Source organism: Ovis canadensis, chromosome 16, assembly GCF_042477335.2.
Source record: "Ovis canadensis isolate MfBH-ARS-UI-01 breed Bighorn chromosome 16, ARS-UI_OviCan_v2, whole genome shotgun sequence".
In the NCBI taxonomy this organism is placed as follows: domain Eukaryota; kingdom Metazoa; phylum Chordata; class Mammalia; order Artiodactyla; family Bovidae; genus Ovis; species Ovis canadensis.
In genome coordinates, this window is record NC_091260.1 from 21,703,142 (window position 1) to 21,717,863 (window position 14,722).

General features: G+C 38.0%; 1 protein-coding gene across 5 annotated transcripts in view; it reads right to left on the reverse strand.

The window, feature by feature from the left end:
• Positions 1-11,928: 11,928 nt before the first annotated feature.
• The window catches only part of TNPO1 (transportin 1), an 84,752-nt gene continuing 81,958 nt past the window's right edge, over positions 11,929-14,722 (reverse strand). For all 5 annotated transcript variants that reach the window (XR_011249647.1, XR_011249648.1, XM_069556200.1 and 2 more), the window contains 2 exons: positions 14,571-14,713; positions 11,929-13,549 (listed from right to left, as the gene is read on the reverse strand). Coding sequence is in view for 3 of the 5 variants with exons in the window: in XM_069556200.1 (XP_069412301.1) it covers positions 14,606-14,713 (108 nt within the window). In the remaining 2 variants the exon portion in view is untranslated. The remainder of the gene's footprint in view (positions 13,550-14,570; positions 14,714-14,722) is intronic.

The following is a 14,722-nucleotide window of genomic DNA, read 5'->3' on the forward strand; positions in this document are numbered from 1 at the left end:
TTCCAGAGTCAAGACCGGACTGAACAACTAAACCACCATACCTGGGGAGCCAGGTTAATATAGGTCAAGGGCTCCACCTAGTGGTGGTTGTTTGAATTTATACATTGTTGGATATTGTTTAAGGGCAATGGCAACCCACTCCAGTACTCTTGCCTTGTACTCCAGTACAAATCCGATGGACAGAGGAGCCTGGTAGGCTGCAGTCCATGGGGTCGCTAAGAGTCGGACACGACTGAGTGTCTTCACTTTCACTTTCATGCATTGGAGAAGGAAATGGCAACCCACTCCATTGTTCTTGCCTGGAGCATTCCAGGGACTGGGGGCGGGGTGGGGGGGTGCCTGGTGGGCTGCCGTCTCTGGGGTCGCAGAGAGTCGGACACGACTGAAGCGACTTAGCAGCAAAAAGATTTCAGGGACTAAAATTAAGAAGCTTCAAGAAAATGTGCATGCTTACAGTTGAAAAAAAGGATGAGGCTTAACACAACAGCAATGATCGTAAAGTCCTAGCAGACATGGAAGAGAAACCTGTGTGTGTACTAAGTCGCTTCAGTTGTGTTCAACTCTGCAGCCCTACGGACTGTAACCTGCCAGGCTCCTCTGTCCATGGGATTCTCCAGGCAAGAATACTGGAGGGGTAGCCATGCCCTCCTCCAGAGGATCTTCCCACGCAGAGATCAAACTTGAGTCTCTTATTCGCCTGCACTGGCAGGCGGGTTCTTTACCACTAGCTCAACCTAAGTATCAATTCCTTCCTCTCTGCCTATAAAGAGAGGGCCTTTGGGGGATTCCCTGGCTGTCCAAGGGGTTAGGACTCTGCACTTTCACTGCTAAGGGCCCAGTTTCAGTCCTTGATTAGGGAACTAAGATTCTGCAAGCCACACAGAATGGCCAAGGGAAAAAAGAGTGCGTCTTTGAACACAAGTTAAATATTTCAAAGTCTAAGTTGTGATAAGGAAATACGTATTAATTAGACATCTTATATAAACTTTTCTATTTGAGAAAATGTAATGTCAAAGTGAAAATATATAAACAAAATATGTAGAGAAATTTATCAATGAAGATTCCAGAAAGTAAATCTAGATATGTATAGACTTGGCCTTGTAGGAAGCATTGGATATCTTAGACGTTTAACAACAAAAGCTCTCAGGGAAATTTAGTCCCCAGGTATGTTGGACTGAAATGAACTTGAGCTAACACATCTATACCCTTACCGTAAACTTGTCTGGTTTTATTATAAAATATGAATTTGCAGGAGTATGTTGGTACGAGGTAAGTCTTCTCTAGTACTATATAAAGTTATGTATTAAATACACATGCGTATACATTCATGTACCATTGAAAGGATAAAATGTACCCACCACCCAAACTCCTCATGATTGCACCCTCAGCTCTTTTTTCAAGATGTAGTCATCTTTATTTACACACTTAATTGCATCTCTATGCAATTTTTAGTTTTGCCTGTTTCTGAATTTTTATATTAATATAAATGGTTTTCTATAGGTATTTTACTGAAACTGGCTTCTTTTGCTCAGAATTCTTTTAAGAATTCATCCATCCTGTGGGACATTTGGATTGTTCCTGTTTATTCTGTTATTACAATGCCAGTACAAAGAGTCTTGTGTGTTTTCTGGCACACATATGAAGTTGTTTCAAGGTATATAGCTGGTAGTATAATTGCTTAGTCAAAATATACAAGTGCTCAACTTTACTGAGTTAATGGTCAACTAGTTTCCAAAGTAGTTATACTAAATCAGTGTTGTAAAAGTTCCTGTTCCTCTATCATGCATCTATATTAACAATTCATATTTTCAATTTTTGTGAATTTAGTGGCTATTAAAGGATATGTAGTATCTTCATTAGTTTATGAGTTATCATATTGGTTAAGTATTTAGGGGATCATTTGTAGGTCAAAGAATGTATATATTTATAATTTTGATGTTTTTAAATTGTCCTTCATATTATACTGATTTACATTCCTGCTAGCAGAGTACATCATGCGAAGTGCAGGGCTGGATGAAGCACACGCTAGAATCAAGATTGTTGGGAGAAATATCGATAACCTCAGATATGCAGATGACACCAGCCTCATGGCAGAAAATGAAGAACTAAAGAGGCTCTCGTTGAAAGTGAAAGAGGAGAGTGAAAAAGTTGGCTTAAAACTCAACATTCAGAAAACTAAGATCGTGGCATCCGGTCCCATCACTTCACGGCAAATAGATGGGGAAAGAATGGAAACAGTGACAGACTTTACTTTTTTGGGCTCCAAAAACATTGCAGATGGTGACTGCAGCCATGAAATTAAAAGACACTTGCTCCTTGGGAGAAAAGCCATGACCAACCTAGACAGCATATTGAAAGGCAGAGACATTACTTTGCCAACAAAGGTCCTTCTAGTCAAAGCTGTGGTTTTTCCAGTAGTCATGTATGGATGTGAAAGGTGGACTCTAAAGAAAGCTGAGCGCCGAAGAATTGATGCTTTTGAACTGTGGTGTTGGAGAAGACTCTTGAGAGTCCCTTAGAGTGCAAGGAGATCTAACCAGTCCATGCTAAAGGAAATCAGTCCTGAATATTCATTGGAAGGACTGATGCTGAAGCTGAAGCTCCAATCCTTTGGCCACCTGATGCGAAGCGCTGACTCATCAGGAAAGACTCTGATGCTGGGAAAGATTGAAGAGGTCGACAGAGGATGAGATGGTTGGATGGCATCATTGACTCAATGGACATGAGTTTGAGCAAGCTCTGGGAGTTGGTGATGGACAGGGAGGCCTGGTGTGCTGCAGTCCATGGGGTCGCAAAGAGTCAGACATGACTGAGCAATGTATGAATTCCTGTTACCATGCTCCATAGGTGTGTTGTGAAGCCTTTCTGACTCTAGCCAATGTGAAAGCAATCTAAGGTTAAATTTTCTGTGAACTCAATATTCTTTGGATATTTTCTATTATGTTTTCTGACTGACTTGTAGGAACTCTTTATAATTTAAGGAAATTAATCATTTTTTGTAAAAGGAGCTGCATTTGATGGCTTCCCTGGGGTGGCTCAGAGGTAAAGAATCCACATGCCAGTGCAGGAGACATGGGTTCCATCCCCGGGTTGGGAAGATCCCCTGGAGAAGGAAATGGCAAGCCACTCCCTGCCTGGGAAATCCCATGGACAGACAGGCTGGAGGGCTACAGTCCATGGGGTCGCAAAGAGTCAGACACAACTCAGCGACTAAAGAACAAGAATTTTTAGTATGAGGTTGAAGTAGGAATCTTTTTTTTTTTTTCAACGAATGCCAACCTGGTTTTCCAGCACTTGTCAAATAACCCATTTTTTTTTTTCCCCACTTACATGCCATATCCTAATTTCATGTGAAGCATTTAGGTATTTCTGGTCTTAGTTCTTTTAAGCTGCCTATACATGAATTGGAGAAGACAATGTCAACCCCTCCAGTACTCTTGCCTAGAAAATCCCATGGATGGAGGAGCCTGGTGGGCTGCAGTCCATGGGGTCGCTAAGAGTCGGGCACGACTGAGCGACTTCACTTTCACTTTTCACTTTCATGCATTGGAGAAGGAAATGGCAACCCACTCCAGTATTTTTGCCTGGAGCATCCCAGGGACGGGGGATCCTGGTGGGCTGCCGTCTATGGGGTCGCACAGAGTCGGACACGACTGAAGTGACTTACCAGAGTACTGAATCAGTTTAATTCCTGTAGCCATAATTAAAACAAACAAACACACAACTGTTTGAGACTGTCCTACCCTCATTACCTGTTTTTCACAATTTTTCTGGCTTCTCTGATTTTTTCATATACATTCTAAAATAACCTTGTCTAGTAACAAAAACTGTTGTTAGTCTTTGGGGATGTTTTAAATTTCAAATTTAAACACTACATGCTGGTAATCATTTAGGGGAGTTATCTATCAACTCTTGCCTGTTCACGCTTCAAAAGCTTCCACATTTCTTAAACGATCCAGTTTTTAGAAAACAACAAAGCTACTTCACATGGCCTTGAGGAAAAAGGAAGTCTATGGTTTCTCAAGCCTTCTGGAGGAAGGGAAGATAGCCCTCATTCTGACTCTTCTACAGCCATAAAAAAAAATCTGCCAAAACAAATGACCTCTATGTTGCTAAGTGTAAATTCTGTCTCGTTCTATACACCAGAACATCAGGCTTCCATTGTTTTCTTTACTGAAGCCTCTAGACTTCATTGTTGGGAGTTTCATGTTTAGTCCTTGCATCTTTCCTTTTTCCTGTTCTCAGATGATGTTAATTCAACCTCATGGTTTAAAGCACATTTACACACTTTCAATTTTCTGTCTATAGCCACGTTATCTCCCCTAAACTCCAACTACCTACTCCACGTCTCTTTATAGATGGCTCAAACCAAATGTTAAGATATTTCATATTTCAGTTAACATTTCATCCCTCTAGCTGCTCAGGTCAAACCAAACACCGTAAGAGCCATCCTTGGTTTCTTTCCTCAAACCCATTTCTAGGATGTTTGCAAATCGTGAATCCTTAGCCTGAAATGTTAGTCACTCAGCTGTGTTCGACTCTTTTTCTAGGCTCCTCTGTCCATGGAATTCTCACAGCAAGAATACTAGTGTGGGTTGCCATTTCCTTCTCCAGGGGATCTTCCCCACCCAGGCATCAAACCTGGGTCTCCTGCATTGCAGGCAGATTCTTTGCCATCTGAGCCACCAGCAAAGCTCATCCTTACCCTGCAATGCTCCTTTAATTTTACTCAAAGGCCAAACCAACACACCAAACATTTTACTGTCTCATGACATTTGTCCTTATTGTTACTTTTGTTAGGGGAAACACTTGACTGAAACCGCCCACCCTGACCAGGCATCATAGTAACCATTTGCATGAGTTATTTTACAACAGGAGGTCCTGGTAAGGAACACTTTGCTGACTAAGGTCCATCTAGTCAAGGCTATGGTTTTTCCTGTGGTCATGTATGGATGTGAGAGTTGGACTGTGAAGAAGGCTGAGCGCCGAAGAATTGATGCTTTTGAACTGTGGTGTTGGAGGAGACTCTTGAGAGTCCCTTGGACTGCAAGGAGATCCAACCAGTCCGTTCTGAAGATCAGCCCTGGGATTTCTGTGGAAGGACTGATGCTAAAGCTGAAACTCCAATACTTTGGCCACCTCACACAGAGCTCTCATTGGAAAAGACTCTGACGCTGGGAAGGATTGGGGGCAGAAGGGGATGACAGAGGATGAGATGGCTGGATGGCATCGCTGACTTGATGGACGTGAGTCTGAGTGAACTCTGGGAGTTGGTGATGGACAGGGAGGCCTGGTGTGCTGTGATTCATGGGGTCGCAAAGAGTCGGGCGCGACTGAGCGACTGAACTGAACTGGAAGAATTCAGGAAAGGTCAAAGGAAGATGCCACGTTCTTACCAACGTCCCAGAATCCTTCTCGCCAGAATCCTTCTTGGCTGGCCAATGCACACGCCACTAGTTAGGACCCTGAGTCAGTGTGATTGGCCAGGCAAATCTGGAAACTAATCTCACCACCATAAAACTCAAGACTGCGAGCCACATGGCAGAGCAGTCCTGGGTTCCCTTACCCTTCTGCTCTCTGCCCAAGTACCCCTTCCTAATAAAGTCTCTGTCATCACGTCTCCAAGGACAATTCATTTCTGTTGGACGTCTAAAAGCCCCCTTTTGGGCCCTGGAAGTGGTCCCACGTCCTTCAAACTAAACCTGAGAGTTGCCCCCAGACATCCATACCTTTACTCCCCAAGTTTTTGCTCAAACGACACCCCCTTCAGATCTTCCTTTGTTCACTCACCCCACTGAAAACGTCTCCTCCACCATCACTTTCCATTTCATTGGCACCTGCCACCAGGTACACGGACTCATTTGAAAAGACCCTGTTGCTGGGAAAGATTGAAGGCGGGAGAAGGGGACGACTGATGAGATGGTTGGACGGCATCACCGACTCAATGGATAGGAGTTTGAGAAGCTCCGGGAGTTGGTGATGGGCAGGGAGGCCTGGCGTGCTGCAGGCCGCAGTCGGACACGACCAAGTGACTGAACAGTTCCTTATCCACCTTGCTGTAACAGAATGCAAGCTCTCGAAGACTGCCTGTGACATAAGGCTCAGATATTTACGTATATAATGTGAAAATGATCTTATATGTAGGATTTCCTAAAAACAAAATTATAAAATCATGCTATTTAGATCAGAATTTACAGCACAGATGGTAACTCACTGAAGTTGCTGAGTGTGAGAACTAGTATAAGTTTCTATGAAAGAGACTTCCTGTGACATGGTAATTCCAGAAAAATTGCTGCAGAGGTAGGCATGAAGTATAGAGGCGTTCATCTCCAGGAGTGAAAAATGAGAAATAACTTCTGAAATGTCCAACAATGAGAAGGTTGTATAAATTACTTATAGAAGATGGTATAGCTATCATTCATATTAACAGGCAAGTTTTATTCTTCATATGTGCACAGAAAGATCAAGTCATTGTTATCATTGGGTAGTTGTATGAAATTCATTTACACCTGTTCAGTTGTTTTCTTAAAACTGTTTAATGAAGTTCCTCAAAAGGTCACATAAACTTGAAAAGGAATACTTAGTATAAAATTTCAATTGTCATAACAAAATGGCTGTAATACGCATAGAAATGAATTACACTAGTAACAAAATCTTAAAGGTTCTTCATGTAAGAATTTTCTGGTATTACTCTTCCCAATGATTTAGAAACTGGGTTGAATTTCTAAACTGTAATTTTGTAAATTGTGTTCAACACTGGAGACCTATGAGGATGATTCAGCAGGTTCTTTTACATCAGGTCAGCACAAGACTCTGAGGTTAAGGACAAGACGGCAGCTTCCCCGTGCACCAGAGCAGTAAGGGAGTCCAACCTCAGGGCTGTGAGGGCCACCTGCTACTTTTCCAATCATTCCTAAAGAACCACATGTCACGCAAATGACCGCAGTCAGGGTGATAACGAACTCATTGAAAGATAACAAACACCCATCTACAACAGGAAGTATAAAGTGAAAACATCTTAAAAGTTGTACTTTAGTTTCATTACAATGTTAAAGACTTAACGAAAGATTTTTAGATTCAGGCACATTTTAAGACCGCAGCAGCAAATCAGAATGATGAAAAACTTTAGGATTAGGCTGGTTTTATCTTCTTCCCCAACCTAAATCCTGGAATCTTTCTTGATGTTTTAGAACAGCATGATAGCCAGATGTCATTCCCTCCCCCTCTTCTCCAACACAAGTAAGGTATCTCAATGTTTCCATGCACAGGTAACAAAAGGAAAAAAAAAAAATCCCAAGTCCCATTTCTCTTAAAATTTCTGGGTTGCACTAATCTAACCTCAGGCACTTTGCCTGCTCCAAAAAAAAAAAAAAAAGCACTTGACAGTTATGTACACATTTCCTCTGAAATAATTATATTTTTAATTAATAACATGCAACTATAATAAAGAGTCACAACCTTAAGAGGAAACTACTGCTTTTCTAAATATTTCCAAAATTATGTCTTTATTTTTTCTGGAGGATGACCAGAAAGCCTAAATAGGCCACACATCATACACATTCATGCAGTCTATCCTTTTCAACGTTTTACTCATGACTTCACTTAGGTGTTTTTTTTTTTTTTTTTGCAGAGTATCATCTTCCTCCCCCACTGGAAGCTGAACCTAGAATCAACTCTGTAGAAATACATCAATAATAGAAGTTAAATGTGGGGAATATAGATTTTTTACTACACTATACAACTAATGCTCAATTTTAAAAAATAGATGGTGTCAAACAAGAGTGTACTAAAGTGTAAGCTAAAAAAAAGGACCCTCAAAACAAAAACCAAGGAACACAAGACCTATCTGGACCCAAAATGGGGGGAGGAGTGGGGGAAGAAAGCTCGTTTCCTGTCATTAAAAATCAGAGTGAAACATCTATAGTTAAACAACTTTATTAACATAGTCAAGCAGTGATTAACATTCACATCTATTATGTCACATCATACAAATGTAAATACAAAATTACTACAGTACAATATATATTCTCTGCATGATCCAAAATATTTGGTGGCCCCAAAAAACTCTCTTTAAAATTCAGCAGCTTATCAAAAATTAAAACCGTATTCTATTTAAAATGAAGATCTGTTAGCACAGAGTTTGACTTCAAGAAATATCAATTTAGTACAGTTTGAGAAGTTGCAGGAGGATATGTTTGAAGGACACATTCTAACATAGTGTGGCAGGTACAAGAAACATCAGATTTAAAGCTTTTAAGCATAACTCATACAACCTAAGTTGTCAGCAGAAAGATCCAGTTATTTATAACTAAAGCTATAACTACTAAATTATTGCACCCAATATTAACATGAATATTAAGTGTAAAACTGTTTTATAATATGAAGTCATTAACCACGTTTAAACATCTTCTCACAGATGATAATCTATTAAGTAAAATTACTTATACAGTATTGTCTTATTATTATCTCCATAAAACTCATCCAATCTTAATTTGGTTATATATCCACAGAGGAACAATGAGGCAATATGGGGAAAGTACAGCAGAACCCCTTTATGAGGCTGGTATTGGGAAGGACATCACCACTGCCTTATAGGCTAACCATATTATAGTATAAGCTTTTAGGAAGATAACTGGACTTGCAAAATAGCTAATTGTGAAAAATACCAAGCCATCTTCAAGGGGATTCTATGGCAGATGAACAAAAATAGTAATAAAAGGGAAAAATCCTATTTTCCTAGTTAGTGATATAATGCTTGGCAAATAGATTTGGTTTGATTTTAAAATGTACAAGAGGTGAAAAAAACAATCACCACTTTAACTTCCCTCAAAATCATGCACATATTAAAAAAAACACAATACATTCTGGGATACAAATCACAATAAACATGTGTATCTTAAAATTAATAAGCATAATAATTAGGCATAAAGAATCCCTCACATATAATACCAATGGGGGAAGATCTATGTAAGACAGAAAAAATTAGTCAAGTCACCTGCAAAGTGTACAAGTGAAAGAAAATTTTAAATAAAACTGAATTTTTAAGAGACATTAGAAACATCTCTGTATTTAATACAGTATGACTAAGTACTAATATAATGTATTTGCATGGTATTACTAGATAATATTGTTAAACAGCTCTTTATTGATCTGACTTTTATTCTAGATTATTTTAGGCCCTTAACCTGAAGACCATAGTTTGAGTCAAGATTTCAATGCCTACATTGCAGTAACAGTACTAGTAGTGACAGTTAAGTGTTTTCCCCCTTGTATTATTTGAAAAAATAATTCAATAAGCGAAGCTGTGTATAGTTTAAAGGGCTACTAAAGAAAGGATTTAAATTGCAGTTATGCATGATACACTCTTCTCTTGGGAAGAATGTTTTTGCACCGTTATCTGTTAATACATTCAATATGAATAATATAGATGAACTATATGGAGCAAAAAAACCTATTTTTCTTTATGGCAAAGGATTTAAGTTAAATTTAGACTAAAAGATTTAAGACATAATTAGTTTAGTTCTGGCATTTCAGCTATATGCAGGGTAATTTAATACATGACAGAAAATGTTCCACTCCACTATCTTAAAAAGAGTTTGGAGAAAAGGAGAACCAAACTGAATTCACTTTCAAGGTCAACCTGCATGCCAAAGGGCTCGCCAGGAAGGACTTATACCGCCATGGCCTGCTAGACTAAGAATTACAAAATCAGACTAAATGGAAAGAGTCTTCATGAAGTACGCTAAAAAACAAAACCAAAGAATTTAAGTATGACGACCCTTTATAAGCATATGTCACCAAACAAAGAAGGATACAAGAGTATTCACCTGAGATAAAACTTGTATCTGAATATTTTATAACTGAGTAGACAAAGCATTTCAATAGAGGAAAGTCAGTTGAGATTATTTTAAAATATACATCTGATCCTATTTTACAATATATGCAATTTAAGCAATTCAGATCAATGAAAAAGTCTTAACAAAAAAAATCACAGTGTTTATCAATGTTAATTACAAAATGTATGCTACTTATTTTGTTTTTAAGATGTAATGGCTTGGTTAAGTGTTTTAAAATCTATTCTTCTGAAATCTAACTTGCGTCACAAAATCAAGTAGCAATAATGTAAAGCATCAGAACTGGCTCTTAAAGATTATTTACATGTTGATTATTTGGGAAATAACCAACCAAAAAATATAAAAAAGTGTGATTTTTTTTTTTACACAGTATGAAGTTATTAAAGAGATTAGACAATACAAAAAGCAAAATTCTTTCCTGAATAAATGAATATCTGTGGCACTAAGTTCACTTACTAATGGACTGTAACATGGAACTGCCCAACATGCATTTAAACTATATTAAATACACTTTCTGTTTCCAACTTAGGTTGATCAGCAGCTTTTGTTCTGTTAGAATCCTTCAAAGAGAGAAGCTCAAACAGGAAAAAGAAGGCATATATAAAACAGTAAACACTGACCTCCTGAGGTTCCTACAACATAAAAATATTCAAGTAGAAAATCTACATCACTTAGCAGCGGCTATTTCTGTAGTTGAGCACACTAACAGCACTTTAGTGTGTAAGGAGCAGATGAAGTAAGCCGTGCTTTAAGCATGCCAAGAGGCAGAAACACTGGAATGTAACAAAGACAAACTCACAATTTCATAGACATTCAGTCAACATTCAAAACTATTAAGACTACACCACAAGAATTAACTTGCTTTATATATATATATATATATCCCATGATGTATTAAGTTTTATCAGAATAAATGCTAAATCAGAGCTTACCTCAAAAGATAACTTAAACTTAAATGGCTTCTGCAAATTCCTATGTTATACTATGTATCTGAAATACAATTAGGAAGAAACTATAACCTTAAGGGGGGGGAACCCCAAAACCCAACCTCATCTCAGGTTGCAGTCTATTTATTTATATGTTGTATTTTTAAATTAAATTTCAATTTAAAAACACACTGACTATAAAAAGGGGCACGACTGGTTACATATCTAATTAGAAATTAATTTTTCCACTCAATAGGTAACAATGCTTTTCAGTCAATACAGAATTGTCAATCACAGGTTTATTGAAGACCGTTTCTGTATGTTTTAGAAGAGTTCTTGAGAATTTTGTCTTTTCTCTCAATTTAAAATCTTTACTACTTATTCCAGAATATTAAAATATCTCCCATATTGAAAAGTTTTGGAGAACTACATATCACTAGAAGTTGAGGATAAAACAGCTACCCTAATCAGGTTTTAAACACTAACTAGGAAGCACATTTTGAGCTCCCAATGAGGCAATGGTACTAGAAAGCAAAATGCTACATACCCTTTGGATCCAACTTACGATTAAAAACAAGTGGACACTAAAAATATGATTTAATTTCAGGCTCTACAGACTGAAATTTGCAAAGCCAAAGTAGAGAAAAGAAGGTGAAAGAACATGTTAAAAAAAATACACACACACACAACAAAAACCTTTCTGCATGCTACCATGCATTTGAATTTTTTTGAAACGGTATTTATAAATTCACACGCACACAGCTCAGACTTCAGTGCAATGGCTGTGTCATTCAACACCTTTAGAGGAATAGAACCATGCAAAGAGGAGTAACTGCTTACAAAAATGGTTATTCAGTATTTATTCTGCAATGCAAAGGTGACAAACTAAAATATAAAAAGGTTGTTATGGCTTAACATTTCTGTTGCAGATTAAATATGCAGCATTGAAAAATGGAAAGGTGTGGCTTCATCTCTGACCAGCAGAGTTAAAAAGAAAAATCTCTCCATTTTCCTTCATCATCATGGGATACACTGTTCAGGCAATCCAAATTAATAAAGACTTGCACTTCCATATGGACACAAGATCAAGTGTACCAGTTAGGTTTTCACATTCACAGTATATAAGAAAATACACATGGAAGGAAAAGTAAAGGGTTAACTTAACAAGGATTTATTCACAGGAATACATGTAAGTAGAGAAAAATAACAGAAAAGCTAAACAAATGAAATGAAGAGGATCCAAACCCACTTTCACTCTGTAGCTTTTTACTTGCACCCCGTGTGCAGGTATCTAGGGCACAGAGGGCCACCAACATGCGCCAATACAGTGTAGGAACCCTGCATCACATCCAGTAACTTAAACATATCTTTAAGATCATGCTTTGAACAAAAAAAGAAAGCTCAGAAGGCAATATGTTGAGTGGGAATAAACATTGAAATATAGCAATCATGTCTTCAACTTCTACAATTGTCTTTATGTGCCAACTAACATTTATGCGCCTCTTACAGATCTTTACCATGTAATTTAAGTTTTAGAGAAGTTTTGATAAAATCACTAGTAGCATATAACCATGCAGAAAGCACACCACACTGACAGCACAGAGGCAAAGATTTTGCACAGGTATATCAGCTTTCCACATTGTGCAGGTTACACACGATACAATACCAATCTTATTCCTAACAGATCCTAAAAAGATTATTTCAAGGCCTAGCTGTAAACTACAGTACTTTATATCTATATTCTTAATAAAAAGAAAATTCACAAATCTTAAAAAGGAATTTTAAATGCAGGGCTATATTGAATCGGTAAACTGCAACACAAACTGGCGCCACAGAGGTAACTGAATACCAATCTCACTCTATGTGATGCAAGCATGCTACTCCCCCACTAATTCAAAGTACTTTCAATCACTATGAGCCAGAACGCATGCCTGAACCTTAAACTGCACTTTAAAAAGAACAATATCTTGGCCTAGAAATTAAATCTAACGATGTACAACCATCAAATTATAGCCGCTACGTTAATGTCTTAATGAAAAACCAAGATGCCAATCTTCAGTTCGATATGTCCAGCCCCATTTATTCCTCCCTCCCTGCCCACCCCACAAAGGTAAAAGGAGTGACTCATTTGGCATTTCACAGGGTGCTTCATTGTTTAAATTTGTTTTGTTTTATTTCCAACTTTTTGGGGTACCTTAAATTGTAACTTCCAAGAACCTGCTTCTACTATGGGTAGGCAAGCTGATTTTAACTCGATTAGCTTTCATTTGTGTAGTTCTTCATCAGCATGCAAAAAACAAAGCCCCATCATGTGGGAAATTTTATAAAACCTTTTAAATTAAAAAAAAAAAAAGAAAAGAAAAAAAAAACCCTTTACTGTCTCTAATCCCCACTCTTAGGTTTCCTTTATTGTGCGCTATAGAATTTCTCTTCTTTCTTATCCCTACGCAGCGTTTATATGGTTCTTGTTTTGGTACAATTCCCCATAATATTCCAGAATGTACTGTTTTGTGAGTAGATAGGTTTTTTTTTGCTTCTTCACATCCAGTGCAGAGTTGTAATTGGAGACAGATTTCCACCCACAAAGGCTCCAGATGTTAAAACGTTTCCCAACATCGACTTAATACAGTGACGGCAACACCTCCCTCCCGCCCTCCCAGTAGGGTTGGGATTGTACTGTAGTCCCTACTGGTTTACCCTTCCCCCCTGTAAAGGGTAACATTTTCCCTGGGTGCAGAGGCTCCCTCACAGTCTCCAAGACTGAAGGACCTGTAAGAAAACAAAACAATTTTATACTTAAACAAAACTGTTTCTTTTTTAAGACCAGTGGAACATAAAATGAATCAAGTAATAATACAATCTCTAAAGAACATAAAAAACTGGACCAACTGCCCAGGATCACACTAGTCAGTGAAGCCATGTGGCCTCTTTCTCCTATGGCTCTCAGCTGCCTCTTGCATCAGACACAGAAAGTGATGTCAGGCAGAGAGAGGCGCAGCACTGCAAACAGACGAAATATGGCTTGTAGGACGATGAGTCTAATTCTTTATCCCTATTTGTACAATGGATCTCAATGGCAGCCGTTATTTCTTGAATTAAAACATTATCACCCATATTTCTAATATTTATAAAAGAGCCAACTTAGTGTGTCAGGCAATATACCTAGTCCTGGCACAGTATTTAATCCTTAAAATAACCTAATGAGGGAACTAAGGCTAAAATACGAGAATTGTTAGTTTGACTTAGGTCAGAAAAACTCAAAGAACAAGAGTCCAGGTGGACTTACCTCTTTACCACCCCAAATCAAAAATGAACCTTTCAAAAAACAAACAAACAAACAAAAAAAAAACAGTGCTGGGCACAAGGTAGGGACTCAATAAAATATAAAGAATAAATATTGAATAATTATTTTTACTGAGACCAAACTGAGCTCCAGTTCTACTTGGGTTTTCCCTAAAGCTCACAACACAGAAAGCTTTTGATATATAAAAGGCTATACTTAAAAAATTAAGAAAAGGACAGGTTGAAATTTAACTAGCGTACCAACTTGGATTTCCTTCTAAGAGGCTTCAAAGTGGAACCATGCATTTTATCTTGCTTTGCTGGTTCATAAATAAATAAATCAATCTTTAGACTTCACATAAGTCAATTTTAAGTCAAATGTAATATAAAACTCTTTTACTCAACCTCTGTGGGAAACAAACAGCTTTTATTCTATTCATGGTAGTTCTAGACTGAAGTCCTAACAAGTTTTTCCATCCTGAAAAATTCCAAATTTCTTACAACTTACCCCTAATTTTGGGACTGCAGCTTAAGTATATGAGATTAAACACCATAAAAAGCTGCAAGACGCTCTTTTAAGGGAAGCGGAAACTGGTCAGAGAAACGCCTCCAATTTTCATCTCCAACTTGATTTTTAAATCCATGAAGGATCTGCAAAAA